At 45.7% G+C, this 23491-nt stretch overlaps 1 protein-coding gene across 1 annotated transcript in view; it reads right to left on the bottom strand.

Moving 5' to 3' along the window:
* The window catches only part of SLC14A2 (solute carrier family 14 (urea transporter), member 2), a 38290-nt gene extending 17769 nt beyond the window's left edge, over positions 1-20521 (bottom strand). The window contains exons 1-9 of the mRNA XM_010005036.1: positions 20356-20521; positions 18210-18399; positions 17215-17343; positions 14609-14801; positions 13622-13769; positions 11943-12077; positions 10688-10737; positions 8928-9188; positions 7332-7382 (exon numbers count right to left, since the gene is read on the bottom strand). Of these exons, the coding sequence (XP_010003338.1) occupies positions 7332-7382; positions 8928-9188; positions 10688-10737; positions 11943-12077; positions 13622-13769; positions 14609-14801; positions 17215-17343; positions 18210-18399; positions 20356-20521 (1323 nt within the window). The remainder of the gene's footprint in view (positions 1-7331; positions 7383-8927; positions 9189-10687; positions 10738-11942; positions 12078-13621; positions 13770-14608; positions 14802-17214; positions 17344-18209; positions 18400-20355) is intronic.
* Between the last annotated feature and the right edge of the window lie 2970 nt (positions 20522-23491).

Genomic DNA, 23491 nt, shown 5'->3' on the forward strand with positions numbered 1-23491 from the left:
ACTTCTCCAGACTGAACGGTCCCAGCTCTCTTGGTCTCTGCTTGCATGATAGATGCTCCAATCCCTTAACCATCCTAGTGGTCCTTTGCTGGACTTGCTCAATATGTACCTGTCTCTCCTATGCTGGGGAGACCAAAACTGGTCACCAGTGTTGAATAAAGGAGAAGGATCACCTCTATCTACCTGCTGGCAAAGCTCCTCCTAATGCAGGCTAGGAAGCTACTGGTCTTCCTTGATGCAAAGGCATGTTGCTGAATCATGGTCCACTTGGTGTCCACCAGAACCCACATTGTCTTTTCTGCCAATCTGCTTTCCAGCTTGACGGCCCCCAGTATTTACTGGTGCATGAAATTGTTCCTCCCCAGACGCAGGATTTAGCACTCGTTGAACTTTCATGAGGCTCTTCTCAGCCCATTTTTCCAGCCTGTTGAGGACCCTATAGGTAGCAGCATGACCTTCTAGCACAGCAACCACTCCTACCCTTTTTGTATCTTCCCCAAATCTGCTGAGGGTGCACTCTACCCAAGCCCAGGCCATTAATTAAGATGTTCAAAAATTTTGGCCCCAGGATATATTACCCCTGGGTTATACCACTAGTCATTGGCCTCTAGTTGGACTTTGTGCCACTGATTACAGCCTTCTGGGCTCTTCAATTCAGTCAGCTTTCAATCCATCTTGCTGATAATTTATCCAGCCTGTATTTTATTAAGTTGTCTGTGGGGACAATATAGGAAACCGTCAAAAGCATGCGATGCTCCAAAACTGCTCAGTGACTTAGGACCATAGGATAAGGGACCTCTGTGACTCACCTGGTCTTGCTAGAGGAGGCTAAACTGTGACTGGCTAGGACTGAGTCCACCATTTCACTTTCAGAATTTTTCCCAATTCTTGAGTTCTCTGGACGGGTCGCAAGGGAAAAGGAAGTATGACAGGAGGCAGAGATAAGCACCTGGTGTACTGAGGGGAGTGATGCTCAGCCCATGGGCTGGCTGAGGAGGCAGGTCCTCTGGCCAGGCACAGGTTGGGCCATCTTGGAGTCAGGGTGCCTGGAGGAGCAACACCTGCAAGTCTGTCCCTGTTGGCATCTGTGGCCACGTTGCTTTTCATTGTCTTGTTTTTATGAGCAAATGCAGAGTGGAACAATCTGTTTCAGCACAGAGCACCAAGGGGTCGGTCACAGTCTTGGACTTGTGTGCTGAGGGAAATAGTTTTGGGTTTATACGGAGTGAACCAATAGCCAGGGTGGTGTGGGCGGCTTCCATCCCTTCGTTTTGGCCTGTAAAAATTCCCTAGAGAAAGGTACTGTTTGGCATTCCTCTCTGTGACAAGTGGGTGGCATTTCCTCCAGCTGGTGGCTTTGGGGGTGGCTGGACAGGAAAGCAACCCGGTCTGGTGTCCAGCTCCCTCTCGTGGTGTGTGTCCAGCACAGCCCACGTCCACGGTGCGGGAAGTCAGAGCAAACACTCAGTTTTTAGAGGACTCATAAACACCACTTCCCTGCCCCTGGCACAATCAATACTCCCCATGGTCTGCGCTTTAAGGGTCTGGGTAATTCTGCTGCTGTGTCATCCCAAAGCAAAGGGTTCCCCTGATGCACTCACATGAATTTCCTCCCCTGCCCACCTGCTCTGGAGACCCACTGTCCTTTCTGCTCAGCCTGACCTGCTTCCATGACTCATCCTCTCAGTTCATGCAGCTGCAAGAGTGAAAAGCTGCTATCTGAAAACCCACTGGAATAGGAACGGGGCAGGGATTTGAGAAGGGTGTAGAGTGTAAAGAAGCTCTCCACTGTCATGGAAGTCAGATGCCAAGGGCATGTCTGCTTTAAAGGAAATAATCCATTCCCACAAACCTCCTTGTGGTAGGAGATGAATGTGTTGGGGCTTAGCAAAGAGCACAATGCTATAATCATTCCAGCAAGAGACCTTTTCAGCTTCTAAATCGCCATGTTTGTTCTTTTCTTACCACTAAGTTCTTCACAGAAGCAGAAATTGCTGTACCTAGCGTGGGTTGCAGCTCTCATCAACAAGAGGATGAGGACTGGTGGCATCCAGCAACAAACCAGCAGCCAGCAGGAACAACTGAAAATGAATGATCAAGTGCAGTGGATAGGGGTAGAGTTACACTGGCTGTAGATGCTGATGGGGTTTTGTAAGCAGTACTATGGAGCAGCAAATTTATGCATGGCCACACAAGCAGACATCAATCTGTTTGCAGAAAAGATGCACATTTTGTAGTAGACAAAAGGAAAAAAAGTAATCTCTGTGAGGTAACTCAATTTCTGGGAAGAGAAAATTCCTCAAACAGGATTTAATTTACACAAGTGAAATAAACTCATTCAGCTGCAGCAAAAAACCATTCCTGGCTGATAGTTTGTCATCATCTTTGCCTCCCTGGTTTTCTCCACAGCCAGGGAATCGTTGCCTGGTTTCTGGCTGAGTGGTTTTGCAGAGCAGAGATTTGTGGATGACGGAGTGACAGAACTGTCAGCACTGAGCTGAACTGGGGGAAGTGTGGAGAAGTGGGGTCAGGTACAGGCTGGGATGCCCTGGAGGGAAGGAAAAAAAGGCTTCAGATCATCCTAAGTTGCAGAGGTCAGGTCTGTCTCTGTCTGTCTTTTGCAATTCAAGACACGGCACAATTTGATTTGCAGCTGCTGAGATGTGCTCTGCAGGCTGCACCCCTGTGGATTTTGAGTGGGTGAGGCACGTTTTTGTCAGGGGTCTGCATGTACTTTGTGCTTCATCCCTGTTGTGCTGAGGGAAGCGGCACATTGTGAGAGCATGGATTTGGGTCTGACTCAAACCTCTAGGCAAAGGGCTGTCCCTGGAGAAGGATGTGTGGATGCAGCTCCATGACAGCTCAAGCTACTAAAAGCACTGAGGTAATTGAGTGTGTTCAGGAGCTGATGAGCTGTATTTGGAGATCCCTAAGGTCTCTACTCATTCACAGGGAAAATGTGGTGGAAGAAACCTTTGCTTCCCATAGAGCTATGGGATGAGTGAATTCCAGCTGTGGAATCAGCTGCAGGAGTTTGTAGAAAACCCCCTGAGAACTGTAAAATCAACTGCAACAAAGGATTCCTGTTTGAACTCCTTCTATCTTCCAAATTAAAACACACCCTTCTGTTGAAGAGGGAGAGAGGGAACAGTTTTTGGCAAACAGATCTTGCTCTCAGAGTGGTGGATTTCCTGTAACCCTAATAAAAGTGATCTACAAAAACGTAAATCAGCCCCAAGTGCTGCTGCTATCATTGCATACTGGAGATATCTGGCATGGTCAAAAGACAGAACCATTTCCCAGCACATTGAAATCTTAGGGACTTATCACAGAATCATGGAATAATGGAATGGTTTGGGTTGGCAGGGACCTTGCAAGGCCATCCACTGCAACCCCCCTGCAGTGAGCAAGGACTAGATTCAGTTGCTCAGAGCCCTGTCCAATCTGACCTGGAATATTTTTAGGGATGGGGCATCTCCCACCTCTCTGGGAAACCTGGGACAGTCTATTACCACCCTCATTGCACAAAATTTCTTCCTAACATCTAGGCTAAATCTCTGTTCTTTCAGTTAGAAATCATCACCCCTTGTACTATGACTACAGACCTTGTTAAGAAGTCTGTCCACATCTTTCTTATAAGCTGCTGTTAAGTATTGAAAGGCCAAAATAAGGTCTCCTGGAGCTTTCTCTTCTCAAGGCTGAACAGTCTCACCCTCAGCTCTTTCAGCTTGTCCTCATAGAAAGGTGTTCCACCCTTTTGTGAAACCTTATTTCTGCCCCTTATTTGGATGTGTTGTAAAGTTTTGACTTTTTCAGCTTGTGATGAGGCTCACCTTAAGTGTGGAGGCCAACAAGAAGACCTGCTCAGTGGAGACTTTAACCAGAGCTTTGCCTGGCTCTTGTTTCCTACACAGTGTTGCAGCTGCTTCTTCACATCAGTGTTTGAAAGAATAGCAGCAGGCTTTCTAGCCCTCCAGCTTTGTGTGTCCCTCCCTGGGCTGAGAGGTGTCAGCACCTCTTATAGTGGTCTCCCTCTGTACTGCTACTTCCATCTGTTCTGGACCCCAGTAGTGCATGAAGGTGTTGTTCAGTCATCTGATGAAGGAATAAGGTGGTAAACATCATGCTGCAGCTACTAGGGTGCTCCAGTTTGGAAGGCAGCAGGGCTCTGACCTCTGCTATGACTAATCTGAATCCTGGGGTCAGTTCTGGGCCCCTCAGGACAAGAAGGAGATGGAGGGGCTGGAGCGTGTCCAGAGAAGGGCAAGGGAGCTGGGGCAGGGTCTGGAGCACAAGGGTGAGGAGGAGCAGCTGAGGGAGCTGGGGGTGTCCAGGCTGGAGCAAAGGAGGCTGAGGGGAGACCTTCTGGCTCTGCAGCTGCCTGAGAGGAGGTTGGAGCCAGGGGGGTCGGGCTCTGCTGCCCAGGAACAAGGGATGGGACAAGAGGAGATGGGCTGCAGTGGTGCCAGGGGAGGCTGAGATGGGATGGGCAGCATTTCTTGCTGGCCAGGGTTGTGAGGCCCTGGCCCAGGCTGCCCAGGGCAGGGCTGGAGTCCCCATCCCTGGAGGGGTTTCCAAGCCGTGTAGATGTGGTGCTGAGGGACATGGGGCAGGGCTGGCCTGGGCAGGGCTGGGGGAATGGTTGGGCTGGGTGATCCTAAAGGTCTTTTCCAGTAAAAATGTTTCTATCAGTCCTGTATTTCTATTCTAATGTTCACTGAGAAGGCCAATCCCTCCCCTTCATGTTCCCTCAGCACAGATTTGCTAATTGGTCATGAAGAGTAATTAACAAGTAAGTCGTTCTGGAGACATAGATACCTAAGCCAGGACACCTGAAGCCTGTGCTTCAGCTTTTCCTGTGAATGGTTCCATGACTGACAGAAGTAACTAGTTCTATGTGAGAAGAGCGGGGAACACTGCCTCAAAGAGCACAGATTTTTGGTGTGTGTGTGTGTGTTTTTAAAATAATTTTAATTTTTAAATTTTTTTTAATCAGCGCATTTTTTAAAAGTTAGATCTTTGGGAACTGTCTAAAAATCTCCCATTCCGTGCAAAGATACTGGCCTGGGGATGAGGGGTTAGAAAGCTCCATGGTGGAGAAGGACCTGAGGGTGCTTGTTTACAGCTGATTTAACATGAGCCAAGAAGGCCAGTGACAGCCTGGCCTGCATCAGGAGTAGTGTGGCCAGCAGGAGAAAGGAGGTGATTGTGCCCCTGTACTCAGCACTGGTGAGGTCTCACTTCAGGTCCTGTGTCCATTTCTGGACACTGAGGTGCTGGAGCAGGTCCAGAGGAGAAGAGCAAAGCTGGTTGAAAGGCCTGGAGAATAAGCCCCATGAGGAGAGTCTGAGAGAACTGGGATTGTTTAGTTTGAAGAAGAGGAAGCTGAGAGGAGACCTCATTGCTCTCTACAACTACCTGAAAGGAGGTTGCAGGGAGGTGAGAGTTGGGCTCTCCTCCCAAGTGAATAATGACAGGATGAGAGGAAATGGCCTGAAGCTGCATCAGGCTTAGACTGGATATTAGAAAGAATTTATTTACCAAAAGAGTGGTTGGACAGTGGAACAGGCTGGCCAGGCAGGTGGGGGAGTCACCTTCCCTGGGAGTGTTTAAAAGAAATATAGATATAGAGCTAGAGACATGATTTAAGCACTGAACGGGTATATTAGGTCATGGTTGGGGGATTTATGTTATGGTTGGACTTTGTGATTTCCAAAGTCCTTTCCAACTACGATGATTCTGTGATTCTGTGACTCTATGAAAATTGTATTTCTTATTTCTTTTAATGAAAATTTTCTATATAACTCAATAGACAGCAAGCTGTTGGGGATACCATTGATGCCTTCAGTTTGTGCTTTTAGTGTCTAATGCACCCTTCCTGGAGACACTTGATTTGTCTTGGCTGTTTTCAAGAATGTACTGGCTACAGTTACTCAAGTCTTTTGATTAGCTAGAGACTTAATAAAGCTGTTATGCCCTATGTTTTATGGATGGCTTCAACTCCAGAAATTGCTTTACTAATTGATTTCGGGATGGATTTCCTTGTGGCTGAGGAATTAATGTCAGCAATGGATGTTGTATGACAAACTCTTTCCAATATTGCACTTGGAATTCACTCTTATTTAAGAAACAAAACAAAACAAAAAATATGCTTGGCATAACTAACCATAGTTGAGGTTTTTCTTCAAAAATATGGTTATGTCATTATTTTAGCTGACCCTATTATAGTGTTTTTGTAACTGTGCATTGCTACAATTTAAATCTTTCTCTAATGTTGTTTTGTGTATGAGCTAAATTAAATTGTGCAGAGCAGATGAGTAGATCTTTCTAGTTTGCATGTGCTTAATATTTCATTGACTGCTACAGAAGGAAGGTAGTCACACAGCTTTCTATCAGCGAATGGGTTACTCTGCCTTTCTGTGTTTCTCTAAAGCAGCAGTAACATTAGGATGTTCCTGATCCTGTGGTCTGTACTGACTATACCAGACTGCTTTTTTTACCAGCATGCTTTTTTACCATTGCTTTTTAACCTAATGGCTCCAAGGGCAGCTTGGCAGCTCCTTCTCCTGTGGCTCTGCACATTCTTCCCTGACTGATGGCACCTTTTCTGATGGTCTCTTTGTCCCCTGTTGCTTTGTCTGGAATAAGCAGCTGCAACTGCAGCCTAGAAATGCCCTTTAATGATGGTAGATCCATTTGTAGCAGACCTCTGTGATACCTTAAAGGGTCAGCTGCCCCTGTCCAGTGCCTGGGTCATGGGTTGCTTTCTGCAAACAACCTGTTTCTCCTAAATAAGCAGTTTTCATTCCTTGTTATGGTGAAGTATACCTGTGTTTTTCTGTGTTACAGAAATATACCTTTGCCTCTGGGTTCCTGCTGCTTGTTAGAGCTCAGTATCTCCAGGAGGCTGCTGTGATTTGCATGGGAAGTTTTGACCATTACAGTGTGTTTGATTTCCTGATTGCTGAAGTTGTGCATCTGCCAGATCTTCCTCCCTCCAGTAGAGAGTGGTCAGCTGCTGTCCCATCCCTCCTAGTTTTCCCTGGGCCAACCAAAGTCTCATGGTTAACATGTCAGGCAGACTGTTGGGATATTTATTAATATCCCAGAAGACTTGTAGTATGTGGAAATGTCAGCTCACTCCCTCAGTGCTTTCCTGGAGGGTGTTTTTAAGGTCAACTTCAGAGGTCAGCCTGAGGTGTGAAATGGGACAAAGACGTAACACAGGTACTCAAGTCTGAAGGTGGGCCAGGTTATAAGGGCTATATATCTCACTAGATCCCTGAATTTTCAATGACAGAGTTATCTTGGCTAATGAAGTTGGAACTTACCAGCATGTATGAGGCTGTCCTGCCAGCTGGAATCTCAAATCTGTCATCATCCTGATAAAGAAGAAAGTAGAAGACCAATTTTTGCCAGAGTTCCTGGAATCACCAAGCTTGTTAAAAAAGCATCTAAACACACTAATACAGTGCCTGATTTTTGTCATGTTGGCTGGTTTTAATTTTGGATGGTCCTTCAAGGGGATGTTTAGATGAGCTGATAATTGTTGTTGGTATAAAGGCACAAATGGTCACAAGAGCAGCACCCAGGCTCTCCTCTTTTAAAAGGGTCTCTGTTCTGGGTGAGAGCTGGGCTCCTACCTCCTCAAAGACCTTCAAACGAATCTGTAAAACACCCTTGCATCAAGAGACAGAAATAGTAGCTAACCTGAATGTCTGTGGTTATACAGTCTCTTTGTGTTTTAAATCTGATTTTAAACTGATTGTGTGAAACCACTTCAGAATGAGAACATCTTTCTGCAAGGTTTTTTTTGGCAGAGGTTTTGGAAAAGGTTCTCAAGGAAAGTCCTCTCTAGGGCAATTGGCCCCTCCTGTTATAAGGACTTGGAGGAAGCATAAAGTGACCATGTCCTTCTTGCACCTTGTTAAAAAACACACCCCTGGGGAGAGGAACATCAGATTTCCCATCATTAACTCTGATGATGCCTCATGAGGTTTCTCCAGGTGGGGAAACTGAAGACTCATATGAAGATCCCAGTCAGACACCCAACATCAACGAGAGCCTTTGACTTGTTCATTGCTTGTGGCTTAATGCAAGAGAACTGCTCCTTTGGGAAGGGGACAGAAAGAACTGCAGCAACTGCCACCAGCAGTAAATGTTTACCTCATTATTTACATGAAGTGCTGTTTCCCACTGGGTTAATGTAGGGATTCACACCTGCTATCCTGCATTCTGTATGAGAGAAATATTCCATTTGTAAAACAGAAAATTATGCAAGGTAAAGAAAAACGTTTAATCATTGCTAGCTAGTCACTTTTCTAGTCTGATTAAAGCATTTATATTTACATCCCCATTGTCTTTGCTCTTAATGAGGAGACAGGAGATAGAACCAAAAGTAATATGCACTCTGTAAGACTATTTGCCTGTGTGTGTTGTAGCTGTCAAGAAGGATTTAGTGGGTTAGACACTGATGGTACACAAGAAAGGAATAGATCAGTCTGTTTATTCCACTTTCAAATATATATATGTTCCTAGTTTAAAGTGCAGCTCTTGACATAGTTCTTACATTATTTATTATTCTTAGATACCAAGTCCTCAGCATATTTATTTTGTTAAATTACACATCTGAATTTAAGTACAGCCTCTTGTCAGCATTCTTCTGCCCATTTTTATAATTATTATTGATAAGAGGTGACTTTCAAGTTAACAGCATATGGATTGATAAGGCAGCTGTTATGTTATCTGAGAGCTTTTTGGAAAGGTTAGCTCAAGGTCAAATCATGTTTCCTCCAGAGTGTGGGATGCTAAATCATCAGTCTGCAGACTTCTGCCAAAGCTGTTGTTTGTGGCCATGGTGTACTTGACTAGCCCTTGAAAAACTGCCCCCCAAAATGTGCAGTGGTGGATATCTGAAATCAGTAAGCGTGGCGGATTTTGGGGGTGCACAGGGGGGTGCCTCCTGTGCTTATTTTTGAGTCGATGGAGATCTTCTGCTCCTTTCTTTTCAGCTCTTCTCTCCTGCTCTCTGATGCTCTTCTCTTCATTCTGAGGTAGAAAATCCGGTTGGCTTCTGGGTAGGTGACTTTGCAGAGGGGGATTCTGTAGATGGCTGAGTTTTCTGAACTTATCAGCAGAAAGAGAAGTGTGGACAAGCAAAAAGGCCAGGTGCAGGGTGGCAGCCCAAGCTGGCAGGGAAAAGGACAGACAGATTAGGTGCATTTTGGTACCTCTTTTTCAATGTTGCCACTGCGTACTGCTGAAGGAACAGCTGGTCTTGATGATCCTAAAGGGCTTTTCCAATAAAAAGTACTCTCTGAGTCTATGATTCAATACTTATTTTTACCTGTTGCTGAACTAGGTGAGAAGGTGGGAGAGCCTGGGCTTTCCCTGTGGACACTGTGACATTGGACATACTTTCCTGAAACTCCTGTACAGGGTCCTGCATTTGGATCCAGAGGAGGATGCCCAAGATGCAGGTGGCTATATGGTGGGGCCTATATGTGAGCTAGATTCTTGCTGGTCTCTGGAGGTATGGGAGGCTCCTCTTCTACCAAAATGCCAATTCAGCTGTTCACACAGATGTGTCTAGTTTATCTGAAATGTATGGGCCTATGTAAGGCATCCTGCATTGGAGACCTCAGTCCTTTTGGAGAGGCAGCTGCTGGTGCTGAATGGCAGCTGGCACCAACACTGAAGCAGCTGAATCAGGCTCTAGAGCTTTTTTGACTGTAATGAAAATCAAGTCACCCAGCTCACGTGTAGACATTTAAATTCTCTAAAATGTGAGGCAAATCCTACCCTCCTGTAAAATGTCATGTACTGGGAGTTCCACACCCACCACGCCCAAGTGTTTCTGGCATTGTGTCCAACTCTCAGTCCTGCTCTGTGACCCCACTTCTTGACCTGACTGAGGTTCTACAAAGAAAGAAGATCACAAGGAGAAAAAGTAGATGTCCATTTTTTTTTCTGATACATCCCAAAAGCAGGTGTGCTTAACAAAGCAACCTTCTGCAGAGACCTGCACAGTACTGAGTAGGTGCCAGATGAATACACTGAATGCATGAAACTGCTAGTTCTATTTTTTTTTTTCTTTTGAGCCACTAAATACATTTTATTAAAATGTGGTTTTGCTTTGATCTATCAGAACTTAAAGAAAAAACAAAGCTTGGCATTTCTGGCTTCACTTCTCTCTTCTCTGTTCAGATATGACAATTTTGTATTGAAAAGAACAGTCTCCTTCTCATTTCAGTTCTCAAATCCAGATCAAACTTAAATAATATCTGTGAGTAGGGTGGTAGAAAGACTTTGGAAGAAGCAAATAAAAATTCAAACATTGGAAATTGTTAAGAAATATTGCCTGTGACTAAATATTGCATCTCAAGCCCTATGCTGTTGCTGGACTTCACATGTGCATGCTAAGTCCCACTGTGGGCAGCAGGCTTTAAAGGTGTTTGAAATATTATTATCAGTTATAGAGTCTGCAAATGCACAAATTCAGCTGACACAGAATTTGTATAAGACCTGCCACTGCCTACAGCATTTTCTCTTCAATGCTGTAAAAAGTGGCAGGGAGAATTTTGAGGCACTTCCATAGCATTATATCATAACAAATAAAAACACATTCGAAACAAAGTAACAAAAAAAATTAAAATAATAAATCCCACCAAAACCCACCCAAACTTACTACAGACAGGGAATTGGCAAGAGCTGCTCCGGAGTAGGCACAAAATAATGCTGAGAAAAGAGAACAAATTTCAACGTGAGGAAAGTCTTTCTCATGTCTTGAAAATATTTATCAGAAATAGTAATATTGTACAAATGTATAGTGAAGTATCCTTCCAGCTACCCAATGTGAGGATTAGTGTTAGAATTAAACAATTTGTTAAAATACTTCCATGCTGCCTCCAGTCTCGTGGGCAACATCTTCTCCTACCTGCCCTGCAGAGATATCTGGTGAATGAGGAATGTGGTTTTGCCAAGAGTAGGTGATGTTATTCCTTTTATCAGTTGCAATGACTTTACCTGTGTGCAGTGAAGGACTACAGAAATTCTCCACCAGTGTCTGTCCTGCAGCTTCAAACCACCAACAACTGGCAGTTGGCCTCCTGGCCCCAGGGTGTCTGAGGAGGCCAAGTAGGAGATAAAGCACCCAAAGACAAGGTCAAGGAAGGGCAAGTTACTGAGAAATCCAGAAACTGTCCTGTGCTCAGGACAGAAAACTATTGACATGCAGTAATTTAAAACACTTGTGGTGGCAGGAGATCAGTTCTGAAACTGTTTCTCTGGGTTTCTTTAACATCATCTCTGTGGGTTTCATCATATCCACTGGCTGGAGGGTTAAGCAAGGTGAAATGAACCACCTGCCTGAGTTACAAATCTAGTAACACATTCAAAGCCTAAAGAAAACCTGATTCTGTTCTTGCCTTCACCATTTTGTGACCTTCAGAGGGACCTTTCAAATGTAGAGACAGGTTCAAAAATGGGAGTCTTCACGTAGTGTCTGTTTTTGAAGATGGGGCCTTTGGATAGATGGACTGTAATCTGACCTTGTGCAATAGATCTCTTCTTATGACACACCTCCTCTATGCACAAAGTTATGGCAAGGCTGCTTCTGTGAATCTGTTGAGTTGCTGCTTTGTTAAATTTCTACTGCTGGCATAGCTTGTGGTCCTTTCACAAGAGTACTTCTGGAGGTTTTTAGGTTATCAGGATCTAAAGGGCCTCTTTCTACCCTTGCAGCTTGCACATCCAAGCACAACTCTGATGCCACCATAGAAATAGCTCTTGCATGTCACCTACTTTTGCAGCAGATTGGTAGGTCACAGCTGACTCTAAACCTGTGCTACTGATAGACTGTCTAGCTCCGTACATTTTAATCTTCCCTTTATGTAAAAGATACCACTTGGTAGTGGTACTTGATACCACTTGAAGATACGTACCACAGGCAAGTGCCAGCAAATGAGTCTGCCAGGTCAGGGCATAGAACATGCCCCCGGTGGCAATGCAGGCGAGCGCACAGTTGTAATTGTGTAAGCCAAGGTAGATGCTGTCAAATGGTGATGCAATGCTCAGTGCTGCAAGACAAAAGGCAAGGCTGTGAGGTCAGGAGGGAGATGTACCTGCAGGAGGATCTGTCACTTGCTGGGAATCCATCACCTCTTCCCTTTGACCTCTCGATGAATTTAACCATGCACTAACACTTACATCACATTCATGTGCAGAAAAAAGATTAAATCACATTTCATTTTTTTTTGAGCTCTGATAATATCCTCAATGTTGGAATTTGTCCCAGTCTCAAAGGTTCATTTCTGGCAAAACTTTCTGTGTGTGTTGAAGTTAGTACCCCAGATGACCAGATGGAGTATCCAGAGTCTAGAAGGACCTACTCACCTGGGTGTCCTTCTTGCAGAAAGCTGTGCTCACATGTACTGTTTAACTCTCATACATACTCAGATCTTGAATATCAGAGGCACAACTGACTTTCTTTTGTGGGAGTAAGCAGGGTTTTACATCTCTTCCTAGTGACCTTTGCTAGATGTTGTCTAGATACTAGACATGGTCACTCCATCATTGCTGTGGAAATTCTCCACTGGGCTGGGAGCTAAGGACCTGCTCCAAAATTGACCTCACAGGTACTTCTACAGGATTTCTCAGAGACTTGATGGGTACCAGTAAAAGGAGAGCACAATATGTAGTGCACAGGCCACCTTCATGCCACTTCTGAGATTAATAATTAATGTAAGATTAATACATTTCCTGCTACAGTGTCCTGATTTGTCTTCTGTTTTCGTGGCCATGTTTATCCCCAGATACTTTCCCCTGAACTTTTTCTTTTAGATTGAATGTCAGACTTGTACAAAATGTGCAAAGTACTTCTAACCATGTAAATTGTGGGCATATTTGTTTAAAAACACAAATACAAGGAAGCTCACACTTTGTGCAAAGTGCTCCAGAGCACAGAAAACTTATTGTTGGATGGCTGTCCCTTTTTTTAAGGTTGTGGTCTCAGACCACACTTAATACTCTTCTTATTTTATTACAATTGGTCAAATAAGTGCCATGAGTCCTGTCTAATTCAAGGGTCAAGTTCATCTCTCTTAACTTAAGATTGTTTCTCTGGTTAGAGGAGAGATAGAGCATTGTGAGTGGCATACATTTAACTATTATTTTTTTTTCAAATCTGCAGCAGGATAGAATTAATTACACCCAAGAAAAGTCTGCTTCTCTTCAATGACTAATCAGCTCGGAGACATACATCTGCATGTGGTGGTAATTTAAAACACTTGTAGTGGCAAGAGATCAGTTCTGAAAATGCTTCTCTGGGTTTCTTTGTCATCATCTCTGTGGGTTTCATCGTATCCACTGGCAGGAGTGTTAAGCAAGGTGAAATGAACCACCTGCCTGAGTTACAAATCTAGTAACACATTCAAAGCCTGAAGAAAATCTGATTCTGTTCTTGCCTTCACCATGTTGTAACCTTCAGAGAGACATTCCAAATGTAGAGAGTTTCAAAAATGGGACTGTTGTCCCAGCCCAATGCAACACTAAAGTTTGGAGAGAGTCAGATATAATGTCAAGATACTCTAGCTAAAAAAGTATTTGGATAAATGTTTCTTACCTGCAAACATTCCCACTGTTGATCCAATTGCAGCATGTAAACAAATAAGTGGGGAGGAGATAAGTAAAGCAACAAGGAAGATGCCTCCAGTCCAAGGGTTTTCACAACCAAACACTTGACCCACGCCAACTGGGATGGATTGCAAGAGCTGCAGCATCCAGTAGAAAAGGGCATGTTATTGTTTCTATGTACTCTGAATGACACAGCAGTTATTTTGTCCAAGTTATTGATTAGAAAGGAAGGAAGCAGCCCTGGGTCCGAGTGGGCCTGAGGGATAAATGTGGGCACTTATGCCCTTCGAACCAGAATTAGTTCACTGTTTGGTTTGAGCTTCATCAGCCCAACTTCACCAGTTCTTCTGGGCTGGTAATATGGTGGATGGCAGGTGGTGGCATTGTTTTGAGATTTTTTAGATGACTTTAGTGAGACAGAAAACGATAACCAATAATACTGCAGTGGGACTGATTGACTTGAGTTTATTATGTACTGTACAAAGCATGTCAGATATCCTTGTACTGCCTTGGGAAGATGATCCTCTAGAGCTAGGTCTAGAAATTAGAGGACTGGGTATAAAAGAGTTTCTGTCCCCTCAAGATCCTGATATTTGTTCTGTCTTTTCATATTGTCACTGACTGTGTTGCTGATGTAATTTTAGCCCCATCTGGACAGCAGGAGTGCATATCCAGATGTGCTTCTGCATTGACAGCACTCAAGATTTGTTTTGGGGCAGTCCAATTTTAGGTGGAGTGAGAGTTTCAGCATCCCTTTTCCCTCAGGCTTCATCAGCTTTTCTGCTGGATCAGCCAAGATCCCTCTTCCTGGGGCTTTTATGTCCTCTACAGGCTGAACTGAGCCATGTATTCCTGTGAATTGCTACTGGATGTACATTTCACATAACCATTCTGATGAGTGTGAATTTGTTATCCTGAATGCCATCATGCCCACCTTTCTAATGAAATAGCATGACCTTGTTGGATTGGAACTTACCAGTGGCACATTGATTGCAGACCAGGTGATATTGGGCACTGATGCCACAGGCTTAATGAGGGTTGTAGGGAAGAAGGGGTTGTAATGTCCTGTGGCTGCCAAGTACAAAGTCACTGCAATATTGAAGGGCAGAGTCAAAACAGGAAGGTCCCATTTTCTGAAGATAGATCCCAAAGCACTGGAGAGGATTGGACTGAGGACAGAAGGAGAGGAGAAACAACTAGTTCATAACGACTATGGTGGTAAAGCAACCTAACACTTTGGTTGTGAGCTCTGGTAAATGCAAACCAACACCATTTCTTTTAGAAACATCAGGTAGTGAATACCTTTAAAACACTAGTCTGCATCTGACAAATGGTTGCAGAATGCTGCTCAACTTTCTGCAGCAACCATCACATCCATACATGGGTGGGGTAAATTCCACACCCTTCTTTCAGGACATCTGGATAATGAGCAAGCATACTGCTGCTTGTGCTCAGAGAGGCTCTGAAGAAATGCATCCAGAGCAGCATTTAGGCATGGATGGAGAAATCTGACTTCTTACTCAGCAGAAAATCGAACAAGAAACAGAAGAGCAAATTTTGGAAATGCCATGTGAAGACCTGTGGACAACTGTGGTCTAAAAAAGCTGACATCTTGAGGGAGCAAGAGGGAGTTGAAAATTACCTAATTTGCTCTTTTTTTTTTTTTTTTTTTTTTTTAAATATTTTGAAAGATATCACAAGGTAGTTCTGGAAGAGAAATGAAGCAGAGTAAGTGATCAAAGAGGATGGAAAAGCTTCCATTAAGGAATATGTGAAGTATTTACTATGCTAAACACTGTTTTGCGGGAATGAAGAGTCCTTAGGACATATCATAGAATCACAGAATCCTTGAATGGTTTGGGTTGGAAGGGATCTTAAAGATCATCCAGTTCCAACACCATTGCCATGGGCAGTGACATCTTAGACCAGGTTGCTCCAAGCCCTGTCCAGCCTACCCTTCAACACTTCCAGGGATGGGGCTTCCACAATTTCCCTGGGCAACCTGTTCCAGTGTCTCACCACCCTCACACTAAAGGATTTGCTCCTAATGTCTCACCTAAATCTCCCCTCCTCCAGTTTTAATCCATTTCCCCATGTCGTCTCACTAGAAACCATTGTAAAATGTCCAAAATACAAAGACTAACACAGTGTGAGACCCAGACACCACTGTAACAGAGCTGTGAAAGGTGTGCCAGGCACAACCCAGACCTTGGTTGATGTTTCTGCATATGTCAATGAAGCTGATGTTCTGTGTGCTGCCCAAGTACCACCCAAAATCATATGACATTTTCTGAAAACTGAGATTCCTTCTTAAGAAACATGGTTCTGTGTATTTAGCATGCAAAGTATTTGAGGCAAGTCTCAAAATATTTAGAGACTGAACACTAAAAAGCATGCAAACATTTAGATAGTGTGACTTTTCCCAAAGTTCTTGGTTGTAGAACTGTTATATGTACTTCACCAGATCTGCTCTCCTCAGGACATTCCCAGATTCCCTTATTTCCTCTTGAAGTGGGTGTTCTGCAAGAGTGACTTTGTGGAATCATCCTGGCAAAATACTACCCGGTTTTTATGGCCCAGGAAGCTTGTGGAAGAGAGTGAATGGTAAGGTCCTGTCCTAGATAGAAATGGTCTGTGTTCTGCTGCTTCTAGCGGAGCTTTTCTGATGTAAGTAAGCTACAGTTACAGTTACAGTCAACATCCAACCTGCAGTGAACACCACAGTTTATAAAAACTCAGTTTAAAGACTGGAATCTTTCAGGAAGCTGCATTTGAGTCCTAGAAGGTCATTAAGCTGGTTCTAACAATAATAAAAAAAAAAATCCCAAGAACAACAAAAAACCAACTATTTGTAATTTCAAAAGCAGCATCTTGTGTCTTGTTGTGCAGATATTATCAGTGGAAAAAATGCTTTGTTCTCCCTTTATAGTCTCAGATGAAGCCTAGTCTTTAATGACAAATTTGATTCCCAGAGCAGTTTACAGATTTCCTTGATTGTAGCTGTAGGAAAAAAAATCAACACTTCAGTGAAAATGATGTCCTAATTTCTGTGCTGAAATACAAATCTTCTACCAGTTATACATCTTGTTAGAAATAATAATAAAAAAACGATTAGGGGAAAGCTGACTTCTAAAGATGAAATTCAAAGTGTTGGTTGAAAAAATCACTGAAATGCCAATTTTAAAATATTTCTTCTCTGCCCTCAAGTCTTGTGAACTAAGAGAATGAAGAAATGTTTGAACAAAAGGCCTCAAGGAATTCTGGCAGATACGACAAACTAAACATTCTTGCAACATGTTCTGGGCTTGGAGAGGGTATTACAAAAATGACCTTTGCTGAGGGGGACTATCTGCAGAGAAATGGGATTGCTTTGTCCGTGTGCTGTGACCACTGCTCACTCAACCTCCCACCAGCCTGCCTCCCCAGCTCTGTGCATCAGTGGATGCCAATTTCCAGCTCCACCGTGGCTGGAGCTGCTGGTGTAGGGGAATTGGCAGAGAGGATTTCCAATCTGTTTAAGCTCTGTAAAGCAGGACTTCTCATTCTTGGAGAATTGTTCCTAGGAGGAGAAGTGACACTTACCAGGCCATTGATATAACTGCCACAGGAAGAAGAAGCCACCAGTAGTAATCCCCTTTGTCAGAGAAGACAGCCATGAGAAGTCCTACCAAGATCCCATTGTAGCCATGCAGTCCAGCTTCAATGACTGATCTGTGATGGAAAGAAATGTTTGCAGAGTGGCAAGCAGGGCTGAAGGTGACCTGTCATGGAGATCCACTGAAATGCAATTTATAAGTGTCCTACTCCTGATGGAGGAAGTATAGGGGAGGGATGAAAAAGCAATGAGGTTGCTGTAGAATTGTTTTGGTAGGAAAAGACCTTTAAGACCATCCAGCCCAACCCTTCCCCCAGCCTTGCCCAGGCCACCCCTGCCTCATGTCCCTCAGCACCACATCTACACGGCTTGGAAACCCCTCCAGGGATGGGGACTCCAGCCCTGCCCTGGGCAGCCTGGGCCAGGGCCTGACAACCCTGGCCAGCAAGAAATGCTGCCCAACATCCCATCTCAGCCTCCCCTGGCACCACTGCAGCCCATTTCCTCTTGTCCCATCCCTTGTTCCTGGGCAGCAGAGCCCGACCCCCCTGGCTCCAACCTCCTCTCAGGCAGCTGCAGAGCCAGAAGGTCTCCCCTCAGCCTCCTTTGCTCCAGCCTGGACACCCCCAGCTCCCTCAGCTGCTCCTCCTCACCCTTGTGCTCCAGACCCTGTTGCATAGGTGTATGGAAGATGAGAGTTTGGAGAATGTTGAATGATTATCATCTAGGGGCCTCCTTGTGACCCAAAGGATCTGCATGGTGGTGACAGTGACTATCAGAGACATGACTGCCTGCTCACACAACAGCTGCTATGGGGACAGGTCAGCTCTTCTGGACCACAGCTCTGACCTCACCTAACTGCTTCCAAGTCATCAGTAAATCTGGCCAGCTGCCTCCAACATGCTGAAATATGGGCTTATGACCCATCAGATGCCATAAGAATAAATTTTAATTAAGTGCCTGGATGTGAGATACCACCTACCTGTCCTGACTGAGAGCCAGGGCAGTTAATGTTGACACAGTCGTTCCAGTACAACCTGTTAACATCCACCATGGGCTCTGGATGAAGATCCCCACTAAAATGATCAGTCCACTGAGGGGGTTGTTGACAAACATCACCTGTGAGGTCCCTCTCAAGATCCAGTCCACTAGTTGAACCACTAAGGGCTTATCTGGAAGAGACAAAAATTTCGGCAGGACTAACTCAGAACACTCTCATCTCTACAGTCACTTTCTACTCATAGAACAGAGGTGAAATAACACCAAGAGCGTAAAGCTGGTCTCTGATTTATTGCTGTCTGAGCATATTTTGCATCTGGCACTTGAAGAGCTAGTAGGGATGAAGTGAGTATTGCTATAATGTTCATGGAGGGATTAATAAAAAAGGTGGTCCACTTATTGTAGTCAAAGAAAAGTATTTTTGCATGGTAGGTTGCTAAATATCCTACTATAAATTTAATGGGGCTGAGGAGCTGAGGGCAGTCTGTCTGAGGGTATCTGTGTACAGTGTTCCTAATGACCCCCCTGGGCAGAGGTTCTCCATGGGCACAGGAGGGTCTTGTAGAACTGCTGTAACATTTTGCTGCCAGCTCTTCCACTACAAGTTGACTTAAGGTCTTTTTCTGCCACACTTCTGGGAAAGGTGTAACCATTTCTGTACTGCTGTGTGACATTAACGTGATTCCAGGAGAAGAAATGAGAAAGAAAGGCTGATAGCATGTACAATATATTAATGTACTATGTACATGCAGCTTTTATCTTCTTAAACACCAAAAAATAATTCAATTAGTTTAGATTGTTAGACACAGCAGAAAGTGCAAGGCTACTTTCTGAATCTGGGCAATGACTTATTCCTAAAAACTCCTCTCTTCCTCACTTTCTTCTTTCCCACTTCACCATGTTGTATCTACAGCCAATGCTCAAGTTTTGCTTTCTGATGAGATTAGTTTAAATAGCGGGCTTTTGAACCCTCTGGATACCACTCTGCATCTCTTCAGCATCCCTGGGAGAGCCCTCCCAAGAGGCTAGAGTGCAAGCTGAGGGATGGCTTCACAAGCATTCCTCAGGCTGTGCATTGTTGAGGATCCAGGCAATTATACAAGGGAGGAAAAAGGCCCTTAGAGAAAAATAACCATGTTTTTCTGGAATAATAGTTATTAATATTTGGTCTTGAGCTATGAAATATATCAGTGATGCCTTTGATTTTGTACACAAGTATTAATTGTAAGAATTAAAATATAACCAGTGGGCAGTGGCCAAATCTTTTCATGATGTTGAGTAAGAAAAGCTGCCTACCAAGCATGAACCACTAAAGACAAAGCAGCAGCAGATGATCCTATGTGTCTGGGGACCACACTGGCAGCCTGCTGAGCTCCCTGCTTGGAGGCATCTCAGCCCCTACTCTCCACTACTGAAAGCTACTACACAGCCTGACTGCACATGTCTGTCTCTTATTTCTCTCGGGTTGCTGGAGTTGTACTGCTCATGAACCTAGCCTTGACAGAGGACCCCACAGCCTTGCACAGCCTCTCAAAGTCCCAAATCCATAGTAATTCTGGGTAACACAGACCATCTGCTCTTCTATTGTTCCTACCCAAGCACTAAAACCTTGAGATCAGTACTTGCTTTGTATTTCACAGCAACATAACAGCCACAGTGCTTATCACCCCCCAAAGGCTGGTAACACAAGAGCCTTTGCCCACACAGCCAGGAGTCAAGTCCCCTTTGTCAGCCCACACGCAGATGAGACGGTCGCTGATCCAAAGCACTTACACACAAGACTAAATCCCCAGCCCTGACGTGTGATTCTGGGCACTGCTATAAGGAACATGATGTAAATGGCACATAACTGATTAAGTGTAAAAGATGTCTTTTGCCTGTGCTGAGTTACGCCTGTAGCCAGGCTAATGAAAAGAGGATGCAGGGAGATCCCTTTCTTGAGAATAAAATGTTTTGGGTTAAAAGGTCAGAAGTTTGCAGAGAGGTCAGGCCACACCACCTCTGCAAGTCTCAGGGGGGTGAAATGGCCCCCGGTCTCCTGTCCCAGCACTGGAAATCAGGTTAACAATACAGATGTCCCCAGCTAGCTCTTCCTAGTCGGAGAGCCTCTGACATGTCCCTCTGCTTACTTTTCATCCACTCTCCATATTCTTTCATTTCCCCTGTGAGATATCCAAAAAAGTGGTGGATCCGACGTCCACTTTTCCACGGCAGGTCCCGGGCTCTTGATGTCTGGTCTGTGTACAACTCCCTCTCACCAGGATGTTCAGCCACAACGATCTCTCCAAGATCCATCTCTTTTGGCTGGTGCCAAGAGGTAACTGTGAATCACAAAACCAGCGTGTTAAAAAACTTCCTGGGTTGTGCCCTAGCAACTTTCTGCTGTACTTTAGAGCCCCATGGTGTTATCCTTGTTCAAAGATGGGAGGTTTAATGGAGAAGGGACCTCTCTGAACCACTGCTGAGAGTGGTGGGTGCTGCTGCCTGGGCTGGATGTGTCTCCTTTTGGGGATGAGGACCAGGAAATGACCCACTGCTGTCATGCAGCTGTGGCCCAGAGCTGCAGGGGGAAAGAGGGGGTGAGAGAGGTGCCCTGCAGCATCCCACCCTCACTCCAGCTCCTGATGCAGCAAGTTGCAAGCTTCTGGATGGTCAGGGGACACAACTTTTGCCAAGTCACCAAGCAGTACCTGCATGCAGCTACCAAGGAGGGACCCTGCTGGTGTAGAGCTTAGCAGCCAGTTGGATAGTACCAAGGAGGAGGAGACAAGAAAATACTGAAGGAGAGGCTGAAGCCTCATCCCTTTGGGTGTTTTGAGCTGGTGCATTTGTATACCACAGGAGATCTTTTCCATACTCCTCATCCCACATCTGCCTTTGCAACATTTTGGTGCTACTCCAGTTTGCTCTTGACCGTGTATCAAAGAAATCAGCATTCTCATGTGGCTTTAGACAAAGACAAGCCCCTTGGTTCAGGGCTTTGTGCTCTTCAGGCAACAGGTGAATATCCAGGCAGGCTCATGGATCTAACAAACTCCTTGTTACAGCTGCAGGGCCCTGTTCACAAGAAGTTCATTAAGGTATAAAGCCTTCAGAGGAAAGACACTGCACCGCACCTTGGTGACATCTGCAAAAATGCCACTGTGCTTCCCGAGGGAGCCTGGCAGGGGCTGCTCCGTGGCTTCTGGAAGCCCGGCCGTGTTTCTGGGCGCTGCTGGCTGTGCTGTGCAGCGTTACCCACCTGTTTCGTGGAATACGGGCACCACCGTCTGGTGGGAGCCTGCTTGTTGTGATTTTGTGTTGATTTGGGTTTTTTTTTTTTTTTTTTTTTTTTTTTTCCGGGTGCTGAAACAGGGGGGGTTGCAGGGGCGAAGGGCTGGGGCTCTCCCTGCCGGCAGCTCGTCCCTTCGCAACCCGGGGGAGTCGTGGGTGGCTGTGAAAACCCTCTGCAAGCAGCCCTCAGTCGGCGTGGTCATAGAATCACAACAGCATGAGAAGCGCTCAGGTCGGAAAAGACCTTCAAGATGCTGCAGTCCAGCCGTTAACCCTGCCCTGCCCAGGTCCAGCACTGAGCAGCATCCCACAGTGCCACAACTTTTAAACACATCCAGGGATGGTGACACAGGTACCTTCCAGCACTGTCCTATGTCTGAGAACCCTTTCAGTGAAAAAACTCTTCCTAATGTCTAGTCTAAACCTCCCCTGGTGCAGCTTGAGGCCATTTGCTCTTGTTCCATCACTAGTTACTTGTGAGGGGAGACCAGTGCTGATCTCTTTACTCTTTGCCCTTGCAGGTAGTTGTAGGGGGTGATGAGGTCTGCCCTCAGCTTACTTTGCTTCAGACTAAACAGCCCCCTCAGCCACTCCTAGTAAGACTTGTTCTCAAGGCCCTTCACCAGCTTTGTTGCCCTTCTTTGGACACACTCCATCTTCTTTCCCAGAATCTTCACACAGGATCACAGGATCATAGGGGTTGGAGGGCACCCTGAAAGCTCACCCAGCCCAACCCCCCTGCCAGAGCAGGGTCACCCAGAGCACATCACACAGGAACGTGTCCAGGGGGGTTTTGAATGTCTCCAGCCAAGGAGACTCCACAGCCTCTCTGGGCAGCCTGTTCCAGGGCTCTGTCACTCTCACAGTGAAGACATTTTTCCTCACTTCTTTCTTGTCTTGAGGTGCCCACAGGATCTGAGTGACCTTACCACTGCCAAGTACAGAGGGAGGATCACCTCCCAGTTCTAATACAAGCCAGGATGCCATTGGCCTTCTTGGCCACCTGGACATACTTCTGGCTCATATTCAGCCACCTATCAACCAGAAACCCCCAGGTCCCTTTCTGCTTTCTGGCCACTCCTCCCCAAGCCTGTAGAACTGCATGGCGTCCTGTGGGGAAGGAAGACTATAGAAGGCAGTGGGTGGTGTAGAACAGCAGATAAGGCTGTGCAAGGAGCAGGCACCCTGGACATTTTGCTCAAAAGTGTCCCATTGGGTCCTGAACAAGGAGGAACTCAGATTCTGCCCAGCTGCACACAATGCAATAGTGAGGAAAGGCTAAGTGACAGAAAGCAAGTGAGGTAGGAGTGGTGATCTTCTCAAGAGTAGGAAGGATCGGCTCTGGATCAGTGGGGGCCAATGCCAGTTATCTGAGGTTCAATATGGCCAAGTGGTCCTGAACTTGGGTCACAAAAACCCCAGGCAATGCTCCAGGCTTGGGGAAGAGAGGCTGGAAAGTGCCCAGAGGAAAAGGACCTGGGGGTGTTGGTTGGCAGCAGCAGAATATGAGCCAGTGAGTGCCCAAGTGGCCAAGAAGGCACCAGCATCCTGGCTTGTGTCAGCACTGGTGTGTCCAGCAGGAGCAGGGCTGGTCCCCCTGTGCTGGGCCCTGGGGAGGGGGCACCTGGAATCCTGGGGTCAGGTCTGGGCCCTCAGGACAAGAAGGAGATGGAGGGGCTGGAGCGTGTCCAGAGAAGGGCAAGGGAGCTGGGGCAGGGTCTGGAGCACAAGGGGGAGGAGGAGCAGCTGAGGGAGCTGGGGGTGTCCAGGCTGGAGCAAAGGAGGCTGAGGGGAGACCTTCTGGCTCTGCAGCTGCCTGAGAGGAGGTTGGAGCCAGGGGGGTCGGGCTCTGCTCCCCAGGAACAAGGGATGGGACAAGAGGAAATGGGCTGCAGTGGTGCCAGGGGAGGCTGAGATGGGATGTTGGGCAGCATTTCTTGCTGGCCAGGGTTGTGAGGCCCTGGCCCAGGCTGCCCAGGGCAGGGCTGGAGT

Source organism: Chaetura pelagica, unplaced genomic scaffold, assembly GCF_000747805.2.
Source record: "Chaetura pelagica isolate M959 unplaced genomic scaffold, ChaPel_1.0 scaffold121, whole genome shotgun sequence".
Classification (NCBI taxonomy): Eukaryota; Metazoa; Chordata; class Aves; order Apodiformes; family Apodidae; genus Chaetura; species Chaetura pelagica.